General features: G+C 40.9%; 2 protein-coding genes, 1 non-coding gene and 2 pseudogenes across 4 annotated transcripts in view; all 5 read left to right on the top strand.

Moving 5' to 3' along the window:
* The window catches only part of BEND6 (BEN domain containing 6), a 62,092-nt gene extending 56,370 nt beyond the window's left edge, over positions 1-5,722 (top strand). Inside the window, exon 8 of the mRNA XM_075554048.1 lies at positions 4,494-5,722. The gene's annotated coding sequence lies outside the window, so the exon portion shown is untranslated. The remainder of the gene's footprint in view (positions 1-4,493) is intronic.
* Positions 5,723-13,919: 8,197 nt separating this feature from the next.
* LOC142453538 (E3 SUMO-protein ligase KIAA1586-like) lies at positions 13,920-22,841 on the top strand. 2 transcript variants are annotated; one of them, XM_075554946.1, is made up of 4 exons: positions 13,920-14,091; positions 14,599-14,682; positions 18,548-18,628; positions 21,766-22,841. In XM_075554946.1, the coding sequence occupies exons 1-4, from the start codon at positions 14,071-14,073 to the stop codon at positions 21,805-21,807; spliced, it is 228 nt and encodes a 75-aa protein (XP_075411061.1). In that variant the 5' UTR covers positions 13,920-14,070; the 3' UTR covers positions 21,808-22,841. The 2 variants fall into 2 exon arrangements, with proteins under 2 accessions (XP_075411061.1, XP_075411060.1); XM_075554945.1 differs by lacking the exon at positions 21,766-22,841 and adding an exon at positions 20,932-21,759.
* Positions 22,162-23,462, top strand: LOC142452464 (protein FAM200B-like; annotated as a pseudogene).
* On the top strand, positions 23,408-23,609 carry LOC142453967 (small nucleolar RNA SNORA73 family). The gene has a single exon (XR_012785513.1). It is a non-coding gene; the product is annotated as a small nucleolar RNA SNORA73 family (small nucleolar RNA).
* Positions 23,610-23,637: 28 nt separating this feature from the next.
* Positions 23,638-25,801, top strand: LOC142452463 (E3 SUMO-protein ligase KIAA1586-like; annotated as a pseudogene).
* The last annotated feature ends 1,044 nt before the right edge of the window (positions 25,802-26,845 follow it).

Raw genomic sequence — 26,845 nt, 5'->3', positions numbered from 1 at the left:
TAAATATTGTATAACCAGATTCCTAAGGCATAGGGCTTTCTCTTGGATCACATTATTATATTTCAAAGCTCAGGAATGAATTTTAATATTCTATATTCTAACTTCTGACTTTTTAATATATCATACTGCCAAGGTGAGACACACAGTCCATCTCTGCTTATATCAGCCCAACAGCTTATTAAACAAATTAAAGTTAAGAAGGATTTTATTTCAGCTTCATTTTTATCTGTCACTCGCCTCACAGTGTTATGAAATCACCTGGCTGTGGCATTACATAGAGTTGAAAGAACAGACAGATCTCCTACAATAAACACAATGTAGCGTCTCTGGACCTGAGCACTTGCCAAGGAAAATTGCTTGGACTAGAAATATATATGCGTAGAATCATAATCTAGGATCACTATGAGTTGGAATCAATGGCTGGGGAAATGGAGTCATAAGTGGACATTAACACTAGAGAGGAAATATTTTTAATTGGCAGATGTCCTCCTACTGAAATTTAACTCACTTCAAAGGATTTCAAATGCACTGAGAAAACATGCTGGGAAAGATAACAGGCACATAATGTAGACAGACTTAATAAATTTGTCAGATACAGCACCATCTAGTGGTCTGTTGTTCTATTTCGCTCTTTTAAGTTTAACAGAAAACCTAAACCTACTGCCATCCAGTTGATTCTGACTTATAGCTATACTGTGGGACTGAGTAGAACTGCTCCATAGGGTTTCCAAGGCTGTAAGGCCCTATGGGAACGAGATGCCACATCTGGATTTGAACCGCAAATCTTCTAAAGCAGCTAAGCACTTCACCAATGCACCACCGGGGTTCCTTTAATGCCATCTATCCATATTGTAACTTAAAGATGAGCAAATACAGCTGTACTCAAGAAGATCAGGAGGGCGGTTTTTACTTTCGTAGCTGCAGGGGATATTTGGCAATGTCTGGATAGATGTTTGGCTGCTACCACGGGGAGATGCTATTGGTCTCTCATAGGTAGACCAAGGGATGACAATGAATATCCTGTAGTGACCAAGAATTACCTGAGCCAAAAGGTCAATTGTTTTGAGGTTAAGACATCCTAGTCTAATGTGATTTTATTTTGGAGCGAATTATACTAATGCACAAAAAGGTTAAATTAATTGACTAAGAGACAGCCCAGACTAACATACATTTTGTTCTTCTTATATAATATCTTAGGAGCCCAGGTGGCACAGTGCACTCAGTGGTTGGCCGCTAACCACAAGGTTGATGATTCAAACCCACCAGTCACTCAACAAGAGATAGAGGAGGTGGTGTGCCTCCTGTAAAGATTACAGTCTCAAAAACCCGAGGGAGTGATTCTACTCTGTCCTCTAGGGTTGATATAATTTGGAATCAGCTTGACAGCAGTTGGTTTGGTGTGTATCTTACCTAATGTTTTAAGGTCGTAAAACTTTTTAATTAATCCTACTCTACCACTTAATAACTATATGATCTTTGGCAAGTCACGTGATCCGCTTCAATTTAAACAAAGATGGTAATAATACATATTTCAGGAAAGGATTCAGGATTTCTGGAACCTAGAACTTGTAGAATTTGGAGAACTCACTTTAAGACACCCACTGCCATTGAGTAGATTCTGACTTAGAGTGACCCTCACTTTAAGAAAAAGAGCACAAAATTACAGATACAATTCTGTTTAATATCTCTTTAACAGAAGAAAATGAATTACATAATGCTTGAAAGCTAATAAGTTCCTCTAATATCACAAAATGTTGATTCAACCAAGGTGCAGTATAGCACTGACGAACCACACACCATTCCTCTAGTTCCTGAATGCTTCCTTCCCCCACTACCATGACCCAGTGTTCCTTACAAATCTGGTAAGACTGGAGAACACACATTGGTACAGATGAGAGCTCTTGAGACATGGAATTCAGGACAGATAAACCCCTTAGGAGCAGTAGTGGGAGTAGCAATAGCATGAGGATGCGGGGATGGTCTGGGAGGCTGAAGGGGAAGAAAGAGGGAACTCATCACCAGGTTGGACAGACAGTCGCCCCCGCCCCCTTCAAGGGGACGAATAACAGAAAGGTGGGTGAAGGGAGCCAAGGGACAATGTAAGATACAAAATAATAATAATATATAATTGATCAAGGATTCTTGGTGGAGGGAGGGGAAAAAAGAGGAGTTTATACTAAGGGCTTAAGTAGAAAATGTTTTGTAAGTGATGATGGCAACATAGGTACAAATATGCTTGATACAATTGATGTATGGAACATTATAAGAGCTATAAGAGGCCCCAATAAAATGATAAAAAAAAGATCAAACATACCAGTTGGCAATAAATATTTATAAAATGAAAATATATATATAACTAAATGTGGAGAATTGTACAATGTTTTTATTAAATCATATCTTTAAAATACTTTTTCCACTTCTTGTGTGGGTTGAATACACATTGATTCCCTCCTCAACAACTTTGCAGTAGACCTTGCTTTAGAAAGATGGAAATTTGCTTTTAATTTTTGACAGTTTATATAGGTTTCTTTTAAATTCTCAATTCCTTATTAGTCATATGTGATTTTTAGGATTATTTTTGAATCAGCAAAAGCTTGAGTTTTTTTATATCTGCGTGATAAAAGGTGATGGCTTTTGGGGGTTGCACACTGGACTGCTAACCACAAGGTTGCATAAAGAGCTACCGTCTCAGAAACCCACAGGGGCAGTTGTGCCCTCTCCTTCAGGGTCGTATGAGTCACCATCAACTCAATGGTAGTGAGATGGAGTGAATCCTCTTGAATATTCCTTGAAGATGTTCCAAATGGGAATGACCAACAATGGCGGAGCACAGCGTTCTATTCCAGTCAAACCTTAGCCATATCTCAACTCCCCACTGTTGCTCTTTGGTGACAACAGGAGGAAGAAGGGTGACTCACGGCCATTAAGGTGGAAAGAGCCAACAGTCTTAACAGATTATAGTTGCAATGTTTTGTTTTATTGCTTTCAGATTTTGCAAAAAATAGATCTAAAGATGTGAAGATATTGCTAGGGCTTCTCTCTTGGAAGGTACCCCTGCAAGTAAGTTTGATGAACTAGTTGCCATCAAGTTGACTCTGATTCACGGTGGGTCCATGTATGTCAGATCAGACATGGCTCCATGTATGCGCCACAGGGCTTTCCGTAGCTGATTTTTCAGGAGTAGTTCTCCAAGCCTTTCTTTTGAAGCATCTCTAAGTAAACTCAGACCTACAGCCTTTAAGTTAGCTGCAGAGTCATTCACTGGTTGCTCCACGCAGGAATGCCTTCAGCTCTTCACAGTAAGTCCACCTCTAGTCTAGTTCATTTGAGTGAGGTCATGCAAGCTTGGGAAAGTGGCAGACACTTAATAAGCATTTAGTAAAGGTTAAATGAAGAGTGACAGGAGTGTTGGTAGTTTTATGAGATGGCTGATGGGTACATGGGTGTTTCTTAAACTGGGGTCTCTAAAGAAGTAGAACCAGTGCAGCTTACATATCTATGTCTAACCCACTGACATCAGGTCGATTCTGACACATAACAATCCTTTATAGAGTTTCTGAGTCTGTAAATATTTATGAGAGTAGATGGCCTCCAATTTCTCCTGCAGTTAACATTGCAGTTAGCAATCCACTGATTACCTGGAGCACTACCAGGCTTATTATGTACACATAAAACTCACTGCCTATTGAATGGATTCAGACTGACAGCAACCATGTGTGTGTGTGTGTGTGTGTGTGTGTGTGTGTGTGTGTGTGTGTGTGTGTGTGTGTACACACCGAGGAAATTAACTAACAATGTTACAGAGGCAAGTTCCAAGTCTGTGGGTCAGATGTCAGGCTGGAGACTTCGAATTCTTCTAGTTACAGGAGCTGATGAGCCCAAGATTTAGGTCAGAGAGCAGGTTTCTGGCTCAAGCTCAAAGAACCAGAGGCTGAATGATGAGTCAGATGCAGCATCCAGGCTCAACAGAAAGCAAGCAAGCTTTTCCACTGTATCTACTACTTAGGTTGGAAGCAGACCACACACCGGAGAAAACATCCTTTCAATTGATTGGCAGCTCACAGCTGATGTCCTCATGGAAGTGGTTACATTGTTAGATCTCATCATGGGAGATTATTAGGTCTCATCTGCCAAATCACTGAGAATTCTGGCGCAGTCAATTTGACACGAAACCTTAACTATTACACGTGCGTTCATTTTATTTTGTGTGTTTTAAACTTTCCTTAGTACAAAGTTGTTGGTGTGTGTGTGTGTGTTTAGTCACTCGAGATAAAGGATTTTAAAATGTTAAGTACTTTAATTGTTCTCTGCTAGACTTCCTCTGAATGAATGATCAAATTATTTCTAAAGCACATCAGTAGTAACAGTTCTTATTAGCAATTTGTAGTTGAAGCAAAAGATTTGTAGTAGACACAAAAGCAACTTGTACAATTGCAAAAATATGATAAAACAGTGACATGAATCTGTCTTTTTTTGAAATCTGGTTTTTATAGGCATTTTAGGTATGTGAAACCAAGCATCTTCAGTTCAAAATCTAACCATGGATTTTGTTGGAGAAGCGGAGACCTCCTTGGCAGTGAGCGGAGAGACGAGTGCAGAGACAGACAGGCTGTGAGATGGCTATGAGACTGCTGAGCTCTCCTGAGAGAATAAGCTTGCCAAAGAACTGCATGTAGATTCCACCCGAAAAACCACTGACACATTGAAGCAGAAAAATGTCCAGCAGTCAAATAAGCATGCAGTGTGTTTTCTTTTAAAATGTGTGTTTCCCTATATTGAAATTCTTTTCTGTACAAGTAGCTTAACAAGATATAGCTCATATCATGGCAACAAACATCTTTATCCCCTAAGATTTGTCATCGTCCTAATCAATTGTTGGGTGTTCATTATTACAGATGACTCCCCATTATATCTTTTTTAGCCATTAGCACAAGCACCTTAGGAAAGGTCCTCAATGAAATAAAGGTTCACAAACCCGAAAGTTGCAAGGTCAACCTAAAATCTGGTAATTATGACTAAGTTACAAGTCACAATGTTTTAGCAATAAAAATACGGGGATTTGGTTATTTAAAATATATAAAATAGGAATATGACAATGAGAACAGCAATACTTTTTTATTTGAATATTAAACCATTCCACTGTACTCCTGAAACAGGAGCAAATCCAAGTTTGCGATTGCTAAAACAATGAATCAACTTGCAGAATAATCTTTTTCTATTTTTGCTCACCAGACATAGGTCTAACTTTTAATTGACCAAAATATATTTAATACAGATGGGGAGTAAAAAGCATCAATTTCATCTAAAGCGTACATTTAATCAGTGATATGACTACTCTGCATAGTTTACTGGTTTGTTGTAATTGTGTCACAAGTAAAAAGAATTTAAAATAAATTATATGGATTTGATAATCACAAAAAAGGAGAATAACACTTTTTAATCAGCGAAAGGTAAAATATCCTTCCATCAAGGTATGTTTTCACTTGAAGCCAGGTTGTCACACATGACCACCCTGCAATGCCAAGCCATACTTTTTTCAGTGTGCAAGGGTTACATTTAAAACTTAGGAAAGAGGAAGCATACAATAACTTCAAAATTCAGTATTGTGGACCCAGGGAACATTCCATAAATATTGCTTGATGATAACCATGTGGTTACACACAATATAAATATTCTTAAGGAAATGACGTATGTAACATTTGCTACTTTTACTTAAACATAAATAAACAGCATTCAAACATAAAAGGGTTTTTATTGTTGTTAATTAATGTATATAATTCAAAGGAAAAATTCTTTTATAGGTTAATAGCTTCTTTACCCACATTTTGAAGCTGGACCGTGATAATCTGGTTCTATAGCTCTGTCAGTTGGTTTTGTAAAATGTCATGCTACGTAGAACAATATCCAGGAAGAGAAATCGATTCTATATTTTAATTGAAAAGTGGATAATGCAATTGAGATGGTTGTTTTCTTCTGGGCACTACTAGGACAATATAAGTATGCTTCATGAAACACCAAACCAGTTGCTCCCGAGTTGGTTGAAGGCGGTCTGGTGGTGACGAGGTTAAGGCACTCAGTTGCTAACTGAACGGCTGGCAGTGTGAATGTGAACGCACCAGCTGTTCCACAGGAGAAAGACATGGCAGCCTGATTCCATCAAGACCATCCGCTTGGGAAACCCAGGAGGCACCCAGGAGACTCTTCCCTTTCTGTGAGATGGACAATGCCCACTAAATGGAAATAAATTACTTTTCATATAATTAGTGTATAGGAATGGCATCAGCAAAAATGGTAGAATGGGAACTTCCAGGGTCCCCTCCCGAAATACCCACAGAAACTCTCAGAACTGACCTTACCAAGACTCTGGAAAATAATCAAATATTTAGAGCAACCAAGCAAATGCTTAACACCAAGAAAGGCCACAGAAACACCAGGGAGAGTTTTGTGGTGATTTAAATAAGTCTTGCTGTACTCCCTTCCCTTGATGTGCCTTGCTAGCCTACATTTCCTGCGTGGGTATCTGGCTTTGGAGGGAGCAGGATGAACCTTGCTTCCAAGGAATTATGTTTGCCTGTTTTGAATTGGAGTTTCTCAGAAAGACCAATACAAAGACCTTGGGTTCACTGTATCCAGAGCAAGCTATTCAGAGCACATTGCTCCAAAACTTTGAAAGACAAATGAATAAACTGCCGTCATCTTTAAAAAAAAAAAATAAACAAAAACAGTTGGGGCAAACAAAAACATTTACCCAAAGCCTGGCGGAAAATATATAGACTTTGAACACCTTTCTCTTCTATAGAAACCATCTACAATGCCACACAGATGCCCATGACATATGTATACTCGGAAAAGACCCAAGATGTCTGAAAACTTTCACCTGTCTTGAGGTTGTTAGAAGTTCAAGATGTCTAAGTAACAATAACAACAAAAATAGCAAATAGCAACATGAAAATAGCAACCAAAAAGAAAATGACAAGGGAATCAAAGCAATTTCCAAAAATTCAAACACAAAAGTTTGTAGTAATGGAGGAATTTAGGGGGAAGAGAAAAGATGACACACCAGGGGTAAACCAAAAATGCAAAATGGCAGAAGTAAGCCTTCTTTATCAGTTGTTGTTAGGTGCCATCGAGTCGATTCCGACCCAGCAACCCTGGGTACAACAGAAGAAAACTCTACCTCTGAGCCCAGTCTGTCTCATCTGGGCCTTCCTCGGTTTCCCTGCCTCTCTACTTGACCAACACGCTGTCCTCCTCCAGGGACTGATCTCTCCTAACAACATGTCCAAAGTACGTGAGATAAAGTCTCACTATCCTTGCTTCTTTTTTTTTTCCCTTTGATGATTTTATTGCCACTTATACAATAACTGCAATTGGTTAGTGGGTTTTTTGTTAAGGTTTTTTGTTTGTTTGTTTTAACATTTTATTAGGGACTCATACAACTCTTATCACAATCCACACATATACATACATCACTTGTATAAATCACATCTGTACATTCTTTGCCCTCATCATTTTCAAAGCATTTGCTCTCCACTTAAGCCCTTTGCATCAAGTCCTCTTTTTCACCCTCCCTCACTGCTCCCCCCTCCCTCATAAGCCCTTGATACTTTACATGGAAGAAGCACACCAGCCTGTGCGATCACGAGGTGTCAAAGGGATCAGGTATAAGGCATCATCAAAAAAAAAAAATCTTACCATAGTGAATGAAGGGGGAAGTGCAGAGTGGAGACCCAAAGCTCATTTGTCCACTGGAGATCCCCTTACAGAGGGGTCTAGGGGAGGAGATGAGTCAGTAGGGTGCGATGTAGCACCTATGAAGAATATAGCTTTCCTCCAGTTCTAAATGCTTCCCCTTCCCCCCCCCCCCCCCACTACCATTATCCGAATTCTACCTTGCAAGTCTGGATAGAGCAGAGGTTGTATACTGGTGCAGATAGGAGCTGGAGACACAGGGAATCCAGGGCAGATGATACCTTCAGGACCAGGGGTGTGAGGGGCGATACTGGAAGGGTTGAGGGAGAGTGGGTTGGAAAGAGAGAACCGATTACAAGGATCTACATGTGACCTCCTCCCTGGGGGATGGACAACAGAAAAGGGGTGAAGGGAGATGCCGGATAGGGCAAGATATGGCCAAATAATAATTTATTAAAAAAATGTATCCTTGCTTCTAACGAGCATTCTGCCTGCACTTCTTCCAAGACAGTTCTGTTGCTGTTCTTTCGGAAGTCCGTGGTACTTTGAATAGTCTTTTTCAGCACTGCAATTCAAATGCGTCCTTTTCCTTTGGACTTCTTTATTTAATATCCAACTTTTACATGCTTATGAGGCAACTGAACATACCGTGGCTTGGGTCAGATGCACCTTAGTCCTCAAAGTAATGTCCTTGCTTTTCAACACTTTAACAGTCTGTGTAGCAGATTTACCCAAAGCAATACATCGTTTGATCTCCTGATCTTCATCAGCAAGTGCTAACAATCATCCTCGCCTTCAACAAGCAAGGTTGTGTTGTCTGCATATTATAAATTGTTAAGCCTTTCTCCAATCCGGATGCCGAATTCTTCATATAATCCAACTTCTCTAATTATTTGCTCATCTTTTTCAGTAGTTTAATAACTCTCCAATTAACAGGCAGACTGGCAGAAGGTAGAAGGAAAAAAAAAACCCATCCATATGCTGTCTACAAGGTACTAAGTTTAGGTCCAAAGACCAAAGAAAGCAGTAATTACAAAATATAGTAATAGCAAACCAAATATATAAACATAAACACATTTAATAACAGCCTTCCATATATAAGATAAAAATTGGGAGAATTAAAGGGAGAAATAGTTCAATGGTAATACTTGGAGGATTCAAGGGCCCACATTCAATAAGAAGTTGAACAACTAGAAAGAAGATTCCATTCTTTTAGATTTGAACAAAGAAATAGCACTTGAACATTATAAACTAATTAGAGCTAACACACATATGTAAAGCACTTCACTCAACAGCAACAACACATAGAGTTCTCAAATCTACATGGAATATTCTCCAGAAGACCATAGGTTAGGTAACAAAGCAAGTCTCAATAACATTTAAAATATTTAAATCAAACCAAGAATCTTTTCAAACAACAATGGAATGAAACTAGATGTTAATAGCAGACAGAAAACTGAAAATTTACAAATGTGGACATGAAAAACACCGTCCTCAGGAACCAAGAGATCAGAAAAGAAATAGTAAGAAAATTAGAAAATAGTCTGAGACAAATGAAAACAAAATGAAAAACAAACTGGTAGGTAGAGAAAGTTTTGCTCAGAAGAAATTTGAGCTGTGAATGTGGACAAAGAAAAAGAAGATCTCAAGTCAGTAACTTCATCTTTTACTGTGAGAAATTTGAAAGACAGTTACCTGGCCAGTGACAAGAAAAGCTTCACTTTCCAAAGAAAGGTAGCCCAGCAAAATGTACGTCTTATCAATAACACCATTTATATCACGTAAAAGTCAAATTTTCTTGAAGGTAATTAGAAACCGTTGCAGTACATTGACAGTACACTGCCAGAAACCCCAGCCGGATTCAGAAGAGAACACAGAACAAGGAATCTCATGGCTCACATCAGATGAATTGGACTGAACAATGTTTACTTGTATTTTACAGAATAAGCAAATGCAGCCGACTTGTGTGGATCATAACAAAGTATGGTAACATTTCCAAGAATGAAAAGTCCAGGTCATTTAGTTGGGTTTGTGTGTCACTTACATATAGACCAAGAGGCAGTCGTTCAAACATAGCAAGGAGATGCTAAGTGTCTCCTTGGATATGTATCCCAAAGGGTCTGTATCAGGACTGAATTCTTGAACCATCCTTTTTCAATCTGTAGACTGAGCAAATAAGAGAAGCTGGATTACCTGAAGAAGAGCAGGGCCTCAGGATTAGAAGGAGGCTGAATAACAACTTGTGAGATGCAAATGAATCAGCTTTGCTTGCTGAAGAGCCAAGAGGATTTCAAACACTAACTGATGACCAAAAGTCTACAGCCTTCAGCATGAATTACTTCTCAAGTAAAACAGAAAATTCAACAAGAAAATTAAGCACATCAATATAAGTGAGGAAAAGATTGAAATTTTCAGGGTTTTCATTTTACATGGATGCATAGCCAACAACATGGAAGCTGCAGTTAGGTGCTAGGACGTGCACACTAGAATAAAGCACTGGCCAGTCCTGTACCATCCTCCCCTGGTTGAGCTCATTGTTGCAGCCACAGTCTCAATCCATCTCCGTAAGGCTCCCCTTTGTTGCTGTTCTTCTACTTTACCGAGCACAATGTCCTTTTTCAGGGAATGCTCTCTCCTGATAACATGTCCAAAGTACATGACAAGTCTTGCCATCCTTGCTTCTAAAGACATTCTGGTTGTCCTTCGTTCAAGATAGATTTTGTTTGTTTTGCATCATATATATATTTTATGAAAAGACCATTTTATTGGGGATTCTTGCAGCTCTTAAAACAATCCATACATCGGTGAACAAGCGGCCATCTAGCTCAGAAGCAAATAAGCCCACATGGAAGAAGCACACCGGCCAGTGCGATCATGAGGTGCCCAAGGGACCAGGTATAAGGCATCATGCAAAAAAAAAAAGATATAAGTGTGTGTATGTATGTGTATATATGTGTATATGTATATATGTATGTGTATATATGTATATATATCATATTAAATGAAGGGGGAAGTGCAGAGTGGAGACCCAAGGCCCAAGTGTCGGCCAATGGAGATCCCCTCATAGAGGGGTTTAGGAGAGGAGATGGGTTAATTAGGGTGTGAGGTAGTATCGATGAAAAACACAGCTTTCCCCCAGATCCTGGATGCTTCCTCCCCCCAACTACCATGATCCAAATTCTACCTTGCAGGGCTGGATAGGACAGAGGCTGTACACTGGTGCATATGAGGGTTGGAGGTACAGGGAATCCAGGGTGGATGATACCTTCAAGACCAAGGGTGTGAGGGACGATGCTGGGAGAGTGGAGGGTGAGTGGGTTGGGAAGGGGGAACTGATTACAAGGATCCACATGTGACCTCTTCCCTGGGAGAGGGACAGCAGAGAAGGGGGGAAGGGAGACTCCGGATAGGGCAAGATATGACAAAATAACGATGTATAAATTACCAAGGGCATATGAGGGAGGGGGGAATGGCGAGGGAGGGGGGGGGAAGAGGACCTGATGCAAGGGGCTTAAGTGGAGAGCAAATGCCTTGAGAATGATTGGGGCAGGGAATGTATGGATGTGCTTTATACAATTGATGTATGTATATGTATGGATTGTGGTAAGAGTTGTATGAGTCCCTAATAAAATGTAAAAGAAGAAAAGAGAAAAAATGATTAGGGCAAAGACTGTACAGATGTGCTTTATACAACTGATGTATGTATATGTATGAACTGTGAAAAGAATTGTATCAGCCCCAATAAATTGTTAAAATAAAATAAAAAACAATCCATACATCAATTGTGTCAAGCATATTCGCACATATGTTGCCATCATTATTTTCTTGACTTTTACTTTATATTGAGCCTTTGATATCAGCTCCTGCTCCCCCCTAGTGACCCCTTAATAAAATATAAATTATTATTTTCATATCTTACACTGACTGCTGACTCTCTTCCCTCATGGTTTCTGCTGTTCGTCCCCCTGGAGGGTGTGGGTGGGTGTGGTTCTGTGTTGATCATTGGGATTGGTTCCCCCTTCCTCTCCTCCTCTCCCACCTTTCCTCTACCCTTCTGATATTGCTACTCCCATTCCTGTTCCTGGTTTCCGTGTGTATGTAATGAGCTCTTATCTGTACCTGTGCACTTGCTCTGGTCTAGCCCGCAGTGAAAAGCAGTACTGGTGTCATGATAGTGGGGGCAGGGGGTGAGGAAGCCTCAAGGAACCAGAGGAATATTGTGTGGTTCCTCGCTGTTTTACTGCACTCTGGTTGACTCAGCCCTTCCTTGTGACCCTTCTGTGAGGATATGTCCTATTGTCTACAGATGGGTTTGGGGTCACTGCTCCAACCCTTCTCATTCTCAACAATATGGTTTTTGTTTGTTGGGTCTTCTGATGCCTGTTATCCGATCGAGTCAACACCTCATGATCACACAGGCTGGGGTGCTTCTTCCATATGGGTTTGCTGCTTCTCTGTTAGATGGCAATTTATTTAATTTCAAGCCTTTAAGACCCAAGATGCTCTATCTTTTGTTAGCCGGGCACCATCTGCTTTCTTTACCACATTTACTTATGTACCCATTTTATCTTCAGTGATGGTGCTGGCAGGGTGAGCATCACAGAATGCCAGTTTGTGAGAGAGGGCAGGAGCAGAGGCCCGGAGTCTGTCCACTACCTCAGTGTATTGCCATATAAATATATGTACCTAGGCCCAAACCTCTATTTTTATCAATTAATTTATCTGCATATGTACACCCCTATGCGTACACCTCTTATCCACAGCTTTGCTTCTTGGATAGATCATCAGTTTCCTTTTATCTTCCTCCTGCCACACCATCACACTTGCCCTTCTTCCAGCTCTTAGTAATTCCTCTCCGTAATTGCTGTTGCTGCAACACCCCCAGGATCTCAACATCTTCCTTCTTGCAGATTTTAATTTTAGTTGTTGCCCTCTCTGTGGCATTTGCTCACGCCTGTTCTTCTGCCAGTTCATGATACTTTCAATGTTCTTCACCAACACTATAATTCGAAAGCATCAGTGTTTCATTAGTTTTTCTTATTCATCATCTAACTTTCACATGCATATGAGACAATTGAAAGTACCATGGCTTAGGGCAGGTGTACTTTAACCCTCAGAGTGACATCCTTGCCCTTCAACACTTAAAAGGTCTTGTGCAGCAGATCTGCCCAGTGTGATGCATGATCTGATTTCCTGACAGCTACTTTCATGAGCATTGATTGTAGACCCAGTCAAAATGAAATCATCCACAACTTCACTCTCGATCATGATATTGTCTGTTGGCCCAGTTCTCAAGATTTGGGTTTTGTTTACATTGAGTTGCAGTCCCTACTGAAGACTGCAGTCTTTCGTTCTCATCGATAAGTCCTCACTTTCCGCAAGCAAGGTTGTGTTATCTGCATATCGAAGGTTGTTGATAAGCTTTCCAATCCTGATGTCCTGTTCTCTATGTAGTCCAGCTTCTCTGATTATTTGCTCAGCACATATATTGAATAAGTATAATAGGTAAATATTGAATAAGCTACAATCCTTAACACACAACTGTCCTAACTTTAAACCATACAGTATGCCTTTGTTCTAGTCACCTGCCAACCTTTTCATCCATGCACAGGTTCTTGTAGAAGCATCTTTAACTTATACAGTTTTCAGAAAGAAAAAGAATGGATAATTACATGTTTTCTAAAGTTATTGCTTATTTTCAAAAGGTAGAATTAAGCCTCCTAATCGAAAGCTGCATTTGCCGTTGTGGTGCCTTATGGTTCCTCTTTCGTTTAATCAGGATCTAGAAACTAATTTTTTTCGGCTTACAGATTTATCATTACTACAGGTGGTCCTAAATTGGACATGGGTGGGATGCTTTAAAATAACTTTCCTTAGTTAAAATGTTTTTTCTATCCTGCTGGGTAATACTGACAATAAAAAGATGGGCTATTATTTTGGTGGGCCAGTAGGTGAACAGCACTAAACCGTTCCATAGGCCTACAGTTGGGTTATTTCATTTTAAAAGAGGAGGGGAGTGGGTTGAACAAGAGCTGAGCTAACTTTAGCTTTAATTCGGTTAGCACCCTACAGGAACACTTGCGCTCTAACTCCCAGTCATTTTCCACAACTGACTTGTCCACGCCAGGGCTGGTTGGCAGGGGGACGGCGGGCAGGGGGTCTAGTGGAACTATAATTCCCAGCAGCCTTTGCGGAGAGGGGCGAGCGGGCTGCGGTGCGCGGAACAAGTTGGGGACTAGGGGGCGTCGGCCGGCCGCCCCTCCTTCGACAGCGGCTTGGCCCCGCGGTGCTGCGTCCGCCGCGCGGGGCTCGCCGGGGACGGGGCGGGGCGCGGAGAGGCGTCGTGGCCGCGGCGCCGTCGGTCGGGCCGTCGGAGCAATGGGGGACCCGCGGTCGGAGGTGAGTGCGCGGGCCGCGGCGGCCCACAGCCGTCCCTCCAAAGGGCTTGCCGTCCCCCGGCGGAGGCCTGCGGCTCGGCCGCCCGCGCGGGGCGAGGCTGCGGCGGGGGCTCGGGCCGAGCCCGCTCCGGGGCCTGGCGTCCGTCTGCGCGCCGAGCCAGCAGCCGCCATGGCCGCCCGGCCCGGCGCGGGCTGCGGGGCCCCTTGTCGGTGCTCGCGGGCCGGCCGAGCGGCCTTCGGAGGCCAGGTGCTCGCCGGCAGGGAGCGCGCGCTCGCCCTCGCTCGTGGCGGGGCAGGGCTCCTGGGAGGATGGGGGAGGAACGTGTGTCCGCGGCCAGCCCCCCTGCGCCCCGCCGCGCCTGTGCCCTCCCTCACCGGGCTCCGTGGGGGCTGCCCCTTCGCGGGCTGGTGGGGAGTGGGGCGCTGCGCGTTGCTCGCACCTTTGGGGAAATCTCACCCTGCCGCTCTGAGGCCGTGAAGATGAGCATGTTTTGGCTTATTTTTGTAGATTCTAGAATCTGCCCTTCCAGCTGGGCCTGAGGCATCTGAGTCAACCATGGATGAAAATGAAGATGACATTCAGTTTGTTAGTGTAAGTAGTCATGGCCCTCGGTCCCCAGTCAAAGACGATGGTAAGCTCTCAGGTAGTCCTACCACTCTGTCTGCCCACCATTCATTCAGCCAGGTGATTTACTGACCGCCGCCCAGTACCGCCCGGAACCTAGACTGAGATGGTGTGACGCCTGGCCCATCTGGAATAGGAATTCACCAAGAGATGGCTCTTGGGTCGGGAAGTAGTCACGACAAAGACCTTGCCCTAAAGCACGTGCTGTGTGTGTGTGTGTGTGTGTGTGTGTGTGTGTGTGTGTGTCTCCTGGCTGCACGTAGGGCCACTTTACACTGAATTTAGACAAAATGCTGGTCCCTAGAGTGTTAGGGAATGGGGCAACAAGATCTTCTAAAAGATGACACACAAAGGACTTGATTCGTGTGGAGAAGGGCCACCGAAGTACATCGGGGAAAGAGTAACACATTCTCTGCCATCTAGTCAGTTCTGACTTACAGCAACCCAGTAGCCATCACGAAGACAGTGCCCTAACATACAATCTGCATAGCTAATTAGGAACCTCCTGCCTTCGTTTAACGCAGCCGTTTCCAAACTTATTTGACCTTTAGGAGGAAACAAAATTACTCCACGCCCCTCTGGCAATTAAAACCTTTTGGACCATAGCCTATAATCCAGGATCAAGTATATGTATCTGTATTTGCATCCTGCTGCCCCAATCCATTGCTCTCCAGGGGCTTGTATTGCTGTTTGGGAAGCACTGATTTAAAGCCACTTTACACTTAATTTAGAAAAAATTGTGGTCTCTTTTACTATTTTGGATAGGGCAAGAATATCTTCTAAATGATAACCCACAGAGGAAGGACATGGGTGCCACATAGAGAAGGTGCTAAGGAAGAGAGGGTAAACAAGGGGAACTCCACTGCAGCCTTCTGTCACTAAGGTGTAAGGTGAGGTCCAGGGTCTTAATGAAAGACTGCCATCTTTGAGCTCATTATGGTACAGCTTACAGAGTGCTTCACAAAGTTCCTGGAGAAATGCAATTTAAAGATAATGGGATTATTCCATGCTTCTTTTGACGCCCTCTCGTGTCATTGATGTTCATAATTAGGATCCCCGAGTCATCAAACGTGCTCTGTTTTTCTGAGTTTATTCTCCTTAGGAGAGTAGTTTTCAAGCATTAGTATGTGCCTATCTGCAGATTCCCAGGCTTCACTTAACACCTGCTTGATCAGAATTTCAAGTGAGACAGTGTGGTTTCCTGAGTGATTTGATATGGCCCTTCTAGCTGTAGTCGTTGTGCCTCCCAACCAATGAGTGGGGAGGACCATGCAAGTATGATGTACTTGTTCTTCCAAAAGGACCAGTTAGCTTGCTAGCAATGTAAGTAGGGGCCATGACACCTTTGTGGGGGGTAGAATCAAGCAAATATGATAAAGGGTGCCATGCCCCCATTTTACATTACTAGCAAGCTAGCCATGGTTTCAAAGCATGGACCTTGTGGTTAGCACCCCAACATGTAACTCACTAAGCCCAGTGCCATCAGGCAGGTGGCTTGCAGGTGGAATAGGATATCCGTGGTCTCTTACGTTTGCCTAAAATTGAAAATGCTGAAACGCCTGAGATCCCAGTATGTTTAGCTATTGCAACAGTGGTAATTCTCCGGCTTTCTTCGGTTCGTTTGTGAACTCCAGCCGCAGTTTGTGCTCTTCTCAAGGTTTCTCCCATAGCTCAGCTTTACCTTTCTTAAAACATGATCTACGGGCGGGTGGAGGGAGGGTGAGGGAGAAAGGGGGAACAGAGTACAAGGATCTACATATAACCTCCTCCCTGGGGGACGGACAACAGAAAAATGGATGAAGGGAGATATTGGATGGTGTAAGATATGACAAAATAATAATTTGTAAATTATCAATGGTTAATGGGGTGGGGGGAGCGGGAAGGGAGGGGAAAATGAGCTGATACCAATGGCTCAAGTCGAAAGCAAATATTTTGAGAATGATGAACAAAACATGTACAAAAGTGCTTGACATAATGGCTGTATATATGGCTTGTGGTAAGAGTTGTATGAGCCCCCAATAAAATGATTTAAAAATTAAAAAACATGATCCATAAAAAAGCTCTTTTGTGTTGGGAAGCAAAGCTTCATCTTTCACCTCTGGAATCAGGAAGAATAATTCTACCTCGCATTTGTTTCACACTTTATATACTTCACATTGCTTTAGTATTCACTGTTACATTTGAGCTTTTGTTAAAGAGGTAGTTGAAATGATAGCTCCATTGTACAGACAAAACGAATATCCATTAAGGGAATGTCATTGATCAGTGAAAGAACCAGGCCAGAGCCCCAAATTACTAACTCCCACATTTTTGGTCTTTTTCCATATAACGAAATGGCATGAAGGCTCTGGCAAGCTGGGTAGACTGAGAACTAATTTGTCAAATGGGTGTTGCTCGGAAAGACCTGCTGGCTATGGGTTGTGTCTCAGTTACCTAGTGTAGCGGTAACAGGAGTGTCACAAATGGATGGCTTTCACAAACTGAAATTTATTTTCTCGCAGTTTAGGAAACTAACAGTATAAATTCGGGGTGGCAGTTCTAGGAAAAGATTTTCTCTGTTTTCTGAGGGAAGGTCCCTGTCTCCATTGAATGTCTGTCAGCGTCTTGCCCCCAGGAGAACTCTCTGTCTTGGCATCAATCTTCCCTTGGGCCTAGGAAGGTCTCAGCATAGGCACTCCGAGTTCTCAGCATTGCTCCCAAGTGTTATTTCTTTGTTCTAGTCAGGGTCAGCCCTTTGTGATCTTAGCTATCCTTTACTTTCTTTCTTTTTACAGTACTTTTATTGGGGGCCCTTATATTTTTTATCACAATCCATTCATCCAGTATGTCAAGCACATTTGCACATGTGCCACCGTCATCATTTTGGAAGCATTCTTTTCCTACTTGAGCCCCTGATATCAGCTCGCCATTTCTTATCCCCCTCGCCCTCCCTCCCTCACGAACCCTTGATAAATTATAGATTATACGTCATTCTCCGTCGCCCCTCACCCACTTTTCCATTGTTCATCCCCCTGAGAAGGGATTATAGGTTGATCCTTGTGATTAGTTCTCCCTTTCTGCCCCCACCCTCCCCTAATCCTCCTGGTATCTCTACTCTCATTGTTGGCCAGTGGAGGTTTATCTATCCTGGATTTTTATGCAGTGTTTGTGGTAAAATTAGGTGCCTTGGCTGATAATCGGGTCGCTTAAACTCGAGTATATATGGTAAGTCTGTATATGAACTAGGCAGCCTTGGTGTCCTAATGGCTACGAGCTTGACAAACCACAAGGTCCGTAGTTCAAAACCACCAGCTGCCCCTTGGGAGAAAGACGAGCCTTGCTGTGGCTATGAGGCTTACAGTCTGAGAAGCCCTCGAAGCAGTTCTAGTTTGTAGGGTTGCTATGAGTCAGATCTACTTAGTGGCGTTGATTCTGTTTTTCTTTCTGGATGTAGGAACTAGAGTGCTAGAACACTTTATGACTTCCCTTCATGTAATGTTCACACAGAGAAATGTATCTCCTCTGTGTACTACTCAGCATGACCGTATTTCAGTACTACATTACCAGTTTTCTGGCTTGTTTCTTGTCTTCCTCCATTCCGGACTACTGTGTGTGATTAATTTCGCAACAGAGCTCTGGCAGTGAGCTTGGTTTTGCTTTTTTTTTGGGTCCTCATTGCATATTCATGTCCTCTGGATCTGCATATGAGTCTTTCATTTCTGATAATACTGTGCCGCCTACAAAACTGTTCTCAGAAGAAGATGTGCCAGCCCCATAAAAACAGCACTGATTGTAACTGCAAATTGCAAATTTGACTTGAGTAATTTGTGTAATTTTCTCTCTTTTGTTGTAGGAAGGGCCATCACGACCTGTTCTTGAGTATGTTGATTTGGTCTGCAGTGATGACAAAGAGCCCGTGACTTCTCGTAGTGATGTGAGTACATTTTATTTCTGTTTCCCAGGCTTATCACTTACATGTAATAGGGTGCTGACTGTGGCTTGAACGGACTCATGCAAACCAATGGTGAATTTTATAGACATTATACAAGTTGGCTGTAAAATGCAGTCATTATTAAGAGCTAAAGTTTTAAACTTACAAGTAAATAAGTTAGCAGTGAAGGTAATACATCCTTAAAACTCATCACTTATTTACAAATATATGAACTGTATGGTTAGAGATCTCTACAGTGGGAACATTTACATAATGGTAACTGGCAAATCTTACAACTCAGGACTTAGTTTACTAGTTGTTGTTTGCCCAGGCTAGTGTTTCCCCAAGTGGAGGTGCTGGAATGATCCAAGGAGGTTGCAAAAGTAGATACTTACCCTTCATCCTGCACTATGGGCTTTGTTATAAAAGTTCTCATTGCAAAGGGGAGCAGAATAATTTGGTTTTGTGCCTTAAAGATTTAAGAAAGTCATGGATCCAATGTAAATCCACATGTGACTTAAAACTGCTGTGCTTCTAATTGTGCATTGCGTACAATATGAAGAATTGATGAAATAGTCTTAAATACTGTTCAATGATTCAGCAAGGACATCGCTGTCATTATGATACATGAGTGAATTCTGTACTTGTCTTTATTGTTTTGCTTTCCTTTTACTCATTCTTACAGATGAAAATAACATTCATGTAGTAAATATATTTGTTCACGAATGATAGGAGCAGTTTCTTTGCTAAATTGAGAACTATTCAAACATTTATTGATGTAGTCAATTGTTGTGACACGACTGTTGGCTCTAAGGAACGATGGTCCTGTTAGGTAAATGAGACTCTGATCCCAAGTTAAGCAGTTCAAACCTACCAGGCACTCCTTGGGACAAACAGTCGCTTTTTCCTCCTATGAAGAGTTACAACCTTGGAAACTACTTAGGGTCATGTGGGTCGGAATCAACTCAATGGCATTGGGTATGGTTATTTTCTTGTTGTTGGCTATCAATTATTTAAAAACTGATACTGGGTTGGGTTTTTTTTTTTAAGAAAAATAGAGAGTTACATGGAAGCTATATATATAAATTGCAAATCAAGGGATTTTACTTTAAAATTTGTTATTTTTCTTAATAAAATCATAAATAGAACATTTTACATTAGTCTTAAAGTGTAATGCTTTTTACTTATATAATAAAATTATTTTCCATATTCTGTTTCCTAAAGTGCCAAAAGGCAGGGTGATTTACTAAGTTTATTAAATGTGAAGGAGGTGGAAGCAGACAGAGAGGAATGAGAGGAACAACATCACTGTGGGTCCTCTAGGTCCTAGGATCACATTCTGAATGTGTTAGTGAACCAGTCATTGAAGAACTGCCATCATGCCATCAGAGAAAGAAACAGATAACCTTGTGCTTCCAGATTGTTGGAAAGAAAAATAAGCAGTCATGTTTACAGAACAGTACAAATGGCTCAAAATGAAAGAAGGTAAATTAGGATGCAAAAATTGTTCAACAGTTCACCATTTGGGATCAAAAGCAGCAAAGCCTGCCCATGTATCCAAGGAATGGACTGTATATTCAATAACCCCAGTGGTAGTAATAAAACTAAGAGGTGAGCATCTCTGCAAAGCACAATTAGGGAGCATATTTCTTTTTCTTTTTTTTTTTTTAACATTTTATTAGGGGCTCATGCAACTCTTATCACAATCCATACATACATCAATTGTGTAAAGCACATCTGTACATTCTTTTCCCTCATCATTTTCAAAGCATTTGCTCTCCACTTAAGCCCTTTGCATCAGGTCCTCTTTTTTTCCCCTCCCTCCCTGCTCCCCCTTCCCTCATGAGCCCTTGATAATTTATAAATATTATTTTGTCATATCTTGCCCTGTCCGATGGCTCCCTTCACCCCCTTTTCTGTAACTGGTTCCTTCTTTCCAACCCCCTCACCCTCTGCCCTCCCAGTACCGCCACTCACACCCCTGGTCCTGAAGGTATCATCTGCCCTGGATTCCCTGTACCTCCAGCTCCTATCTGGGAGCATATTTCTAAAGCCCATGGTAAAATTTAGGATTTGTTAAAGGAATCTGCTAATGACTCAATTTCCAATTTAGTGCATACGCAAGATAATAAAAATATTGATACCACTATAAAATTTTACAGTTTAGCACAGTGATTCCCTACTTGGGGGTGGCAACCCCTCTGGGGGTGGAACGGCCCTTTTACAGGGGTCACCTAAGACTGTAGGAAAACAAATATTTCCAATGGCCTTAGGAACCAAGACACGGCTCTGCTATCCATCTCCAGGTGGGTCTGCCCACATGCAGATACTCCCACATACGAGTACCCAGAGTGATGACATCATCGCGTCAACCCCATCACATATACTCCATACAAATACAGGTGTATATGACAGTGTTGGCACCATAATGTACTTATGCGGACCAGTCACCCATGTGTGGAGAGCAGGTACTGTGCAGAGAGCAGCTACTCTGTTAAAAGCATCGACTGTGTTGAAAGCAGCAGAATTGGAGGTAAAACGACACTTCATGAATTATAATTACTGGGTAAATGTAAAATCATGTACTGTAAAATCATCAACTACTGCAAAAAAAAAAATATATATATATATCTGTACCATGGGAACTTAATCTGGTGTTGATTGGTCTTTTTATATTCAGCTGTGGTTAATGGTGAATACTGCCCCCTTGTGATAGTAACAGGTATGTAAAAAACCAACAGAATGGTAAATCATAGGAAACTTTAATGAACTGTATCAAATGAACTATGCCATGTATTATCTTTTGTATTATTAAAACTACTGTTATATGTTATTTTCATTAAGAAACCATCCCATGACAATTGATCGTGTAGAGAAGAATGTTAAGAAAATATAGTGAGGATATATTTTTAAAAATAAATCATTTTATTGGGTGTGCTCTTACAGCTTTTTAAAAAATGTTTTATTAAGAGTTCATACAACTCTTATCACAATCCATACATACATCAATTGTGTAAAGCACATCTGTATGGTTTTACCTCAATAATTACAGTGGGAATTGAGAAACCCTAATGTGTTATTTGTGAAGTTTTATCAGCCAAATATATGAAGCCGAATAAAGTAAAATGCCATTTTGACAGCAAGCATCCGAGCTTTGCCGGCAAGGACACCATCTATTTTAGAAGCAAAGCTGATGGACTCAAGAAAGCCAAACTTGACACTGGTGGCAAGAACCACAAACAAAACGGAGCAGCCATTGAAGCTTCATGTTTGGTGGCACTCAGAATCCCCAGAGTTATGAAACCTCTCACCATTGCTGAGGATTTACTGTTGCCAGCAGCCAAAGACATTGTTCGAGTTATGATCGGAGATTAATTTGTTATGAAATTGAGTGCAATTCCCTTATCTAATGACACCGTCCACAGAAAAATAGATGACATGTCTGCTGATATTCTTGATCAGATAATCCAGGAAATTAAATCTGCTCCACTTCCAATATTTAGCATCCAGCTTGATGAATCTAAAGACGTTGCGAAATGTTCACAGTTACTGGTTTACGTGAGGTATATTAATGATGGCGACTTTAAAGATGAGTTTCTTTTTTGCAAACATCTTGAAACGACAACTAATGCGGGGGATTATAACAGCTATCCTGCATCAAGCTAGGTTTGAAATGAGGCATGTTGATGAAAGGAAAAGAAAGAGATATGTACAAAGCACAGTATCAGGAGGATGACAGTCTGATGGACTGAAGTCCTGAGTATATTCAAAGCTTGGTTTTTATACTCTTCTTACATGGGATTGGTTACAAAACAAACATCAAAGAACTTAAAAAACATTCCTAAACTCTTATCTATGCAAATGTTACTTAACCAGTCACACTTTCTTAACCTTAGAATAATAAAAGCACTAAGTTCAAAGACAATCACAAGGATATGCAAGATTCAAGAGAGCCTTAAAGAGATCATAAATAACTTGAGCTATCTCTCAATGTTTTTAGCAGCAAAGTCACAAATAACAGTCATTTTGCATTGCTTTTGTCTGCAAAGACACAGAGGCACAGGGGACTATTTGGTCACCCATTAGTAAACACCTTGATCAACTGGATGCCTCCTACAGACAACTACTGCATGTGATGTATTTGACACGGTTCATTTCTGAAAGAGCATCAGATCTCTTGGGGAAAAGTTTGTGGCGGTGTGCGCAGATGGTGCTCCAGCTCTGCTAGGGTGTCAATCTGGATTTCAACGTTTGGTACTGAATGAGTCACCAAAAGTCATTGGAACTCACTGTCTGATTCACCAGCAAATATTAGCAATGAAGATGCTGCCACAAGAGTCACAAGAAGTAATGAAAAGTGTCATGATTTCTGTCAATTTTATAAAGGCAAGCACTGTAAACAGTCAACTGTGCAATGAATTGGATGCGTTGAACAATGTTCTACGAGAGGAAACGTTTTAGAACGTGTTTTTGAGCTGTGTGATGAACTCAACATGTTTTTTAATCAGAAAGCAAGACCTCAGTTCGAAGCACTTTTCAGTGATAAAGTGAACTGCAGAAAAGAGCTTACTTAGTTGACATCTTTGCCATCTTGAACGAGTTCAATTGATCACTGCAAGGACCAAATGCAACATGCCTCGATCTGTCTGAAAAGATCTGATCATTCCAAATGAAATTTCAGCTTTGGCAAAACAAATTGTATGAAAATAAAATTTATTTGTTGCCTACCTTTTCTGCTTTCTTTGCGGAACACGACATTGAACCAGACAAAACGATTACGATCCAACGTGGATACTCCCGAGCGGTCACTCTCCCCGGGCTCTGTCCAGGGGCATAGGGGAGCACAGGGCCCAGTGCCCCGTGCTGGACAGTCCTTTTCCACAGTGTTGGGGATCAAGCCAGGCCTTGAGGCTGCATCTGCAAGTCCGACAGCTTCTCCAGAGTCCCGTGAACAATGAGGAGACAAACCATGCAGGGAACAGGTAAATTATATATTAAAAAAAAGGATTACAATGATAATTTCTGTGACAGAACACTTGCACAGGCTTACAGACGAAATTTCATCATACTTTCCAAATCTACCCGACACCCCATGTGCACTTGCCACAAGCCCATTCTCTGTCAAAGCTGAAGATGTTCCTGAGACAGTACAAGAGGAGTTAGTTCATTGACCCTATTAACAGCAATGCAGTGAGAACTGATTTCTCTACATGCCAGTTACAAAATTCCCCATCAGGTTTTTGCAGTCATGTCCTGTTCTGTCTGAGACTGTGTTGTGCCTTCTTCCATTGCCAACAACATATCTTTGTGAAGCAGGGTTTTCCAGCTTGTTGGTGATCAAATCTAAATGCAGAAGTAGACTTGTTGTAGAAGATGATCTTCGTTGTGCTCTTGGAAAGACTGCCCCGAGAATTTATCTGATGAGAAAGAAGCCATCTCAACCTTTGCATTGAGGTTGGCTTTTTACGGATACATTGCAAAATGTAGCAATGTAGTTTATTTTTGTTATCTTAACACTGTTGCCCATCCTACACCATGCTTCAAGATAAATTTTTATTGATTTGTAATTAGAAATAAATATTTCACAATATATGGTTATATATTATCTTGTGATTAATCACTATGCTTTAATTATGTTCAATATATAACAATGAAAATATATCCTACATGTCAGATATTTACATTATGATTCATAACAGTACCAAAATTAAACTTATGAAGTAGCAACGAAAATAATGTGATGGTTGGGGTCATCACCACGAGGAGCTGGATGAAAGGGTCACAGCATCAGGAAGGTTGAGAAGCACTGCTTTGATAAAACATAATAGACGATTATCTGATGTTGAGTGGTGTGTTGGACAGGATTCTCTAGAGAGACAAACCGGATTGCTAGTAATTATATATAAATATATTTATAAAGATAGATATATAAGTCAAGAAATAAACCGTTAAATTATATACAGATAGATGATACAAGAAATTAACAGTTAAATTATAAAGCAGTAAGACACTAGCAGTCCTTTAAGGCTTGAGAGCCACCAGTTGCCAGTCCCCTTCTGTAGAGAGAGCTGGGCTATATCTACCCAGGCAGCAAACAGCATGGCAGTTCACCAACTGTCACCAACTGTCGGTCTCCAGCTCCAGAGACGAACATTCCGATCCTGTGGGATTGGAGGGACCTCAACTTACAGCGACAGAGTCCACAGGCTAGGCATCCCACAGGTAGTGTACCCCTTTAAATTGAGGCACAGAACAAGCAAGGCAAGGCTCACCGAGCCATTTATTCCTCTGCCCTTCAATTAATCCTACTTGTGTTTATCGGCCAGGCTGGCAGAATAAACTATCCCAAGTGGACAATAGAACTACAAGAAAAAAATGGGGAGGTTAGTTGTTTACATACACGAAACAGTGCACCAAGAATAGCAGAACATATTGCAAAAGAAATGAAGATATTTAAGATTATAGAAGAGAATACCAAGATCTGTGTCCTAATTGATGAGGCAGCTTCAGTTTCAAAGAAAAGCACCTTGCCAATTATGTTATTTGTTGCTCTGAAAGAATTGGTTTCGATTACAGCACAGTGCATTTTCAGTACACTATTGGCTGCTTTAAATGATTGTGGCTTTAATAAGGAATATCTCAAGGCAAATCTAATTGGGTTTTGTTCTGATGTTGCTAATACAGTGCTGGGAAGAAAGCCTGGTAGCCACAAAGCTGTTAGACAATGTTTCTGAAATCGTCTTTTGGGACTGTTGAAATCATCGATTGCAATTGTCCCTAGATGATTCAATATCTGAAATAAATCAAGTTAGTCATTTAAAAATAAATTTGGACAAGATGTAGGCTATCACCAATCTCGAAAAGCCAAACTAGGCTTTTAGGAACTAGATAAAGACCTTGAAATAGAAATTACTAAAATTGGTCGGGTACTGGGGCCAAGATGGGTAGCATGTAGTCTGTAGCCTGGACTGTGGCGTGGCATGCATAGCCTGTATGATACAGGCATTCCCCCATTCGTAGTCAGGTTTGGCAAAGAGATTAGCTAACAGTAACTTTTTGCAAGACATTGCTTTAACAATTGACATCCTTGAAGGATTTCCACTCCTTTCAACTGACTGGCAGTCAAGAGCAACTAACATTCAGTTCTTGTGGTATAATAAATTATTTCAGTTGTAGAAAGTTTTTTAATTAAGAAAAAAGTCTTTAAAAAGATGTTTTTAAAGAGTGCAAGGTCTTATGGCATGTAATAGTTGCTTTTAGAAAACTGGATATCTAACTATCAGTTGATTAATAATCTAAAAAGTTGAAAGTGCTTTCTTTTGCTTTAGGTGAGTCATGTTATGAAATACTGACCCACCAAAACTTGGAATACATTTTATCTCAAAACTTAAAATATGTATGAAGAAATAATTTCATTCACTAAAAGTAATACATGTGATGTAGATTTTTTATTGTCTTACTAGTAAGAATTTGAGCTAGATATAAAAAAAATTCATAATGAACAGCAGTTAGGCTAGGTTAGATTTTTGTTAAAATCTAATTTTACTGAAACTTTAAGACTAAAGCCTGATGTTTCTCCTTCTTTCTTCATTCTGCATGATACCATCTGAAACTTTTTGCCATTTGAAATGGTCTCTACCACAAGCCTGGGTACAGTTAAATCATGGGTGCAGGATAGGAGTGTAAACACTGTGGGTCAAGACCAGCCAATAGGACCAGCTAAAAGATAAAGGATGTATTGATTATGTATACTCTACCAGTTGGTTGAATTATGGGGAATGTTACCAAAATTTATGTGCTGTAAAGATTTCCTTGAACCAGCAGGTGCTAATAAGATACTAATTAAAGACAAAGGGCTTAAGTGGAGAGCAAATGCTTTGAAAATGATGAGGGCAAAGAATGTACGGATGTGCTTTATACAATTGATGTATGTATATGTATGGATTGTGATAAGAGTTGTATGAGCCCCTAATGTAAAAAAAAGATTACTAATTAAAGATAAAAAAATTACCATTCAATTTATGTTCTCCCACCCCCAATATTACTTCAAGGAAAGGAAAATGTGACTTGTGGTCTGCTGTGGGAAGTGTTAGAATTCATGTTGAAATCAAGAATTAATAAAAATGAATAAATGATTTTATATCTTTTCTAACAATCATTATGCTCAAGAATTAGTCACCGGTTTTGTGAAGTAAATCAATTGCAGAAGCTGCAAGGAGA

Source organism: Tenrec ecaudatus, chromosome 7, assembly GCF_050624435.1.
Source record: "Tenrec ecaudatus isolate mTenEca1 chromosome 7, mTenEca1.hap1, whole genome shotgun sequence".
In the NCBI taxonomy this organism is placed as follows: domain Eukaryota; kingdom Metazoa; phylum Chordata; class Mammalia; order Afrosoricida; family Tenrecidae; genus Tenrec; species Tenrec ecaudatus.
This window is presented reverse-complemented; position numbering and strand designations above follow the sequence as displayed.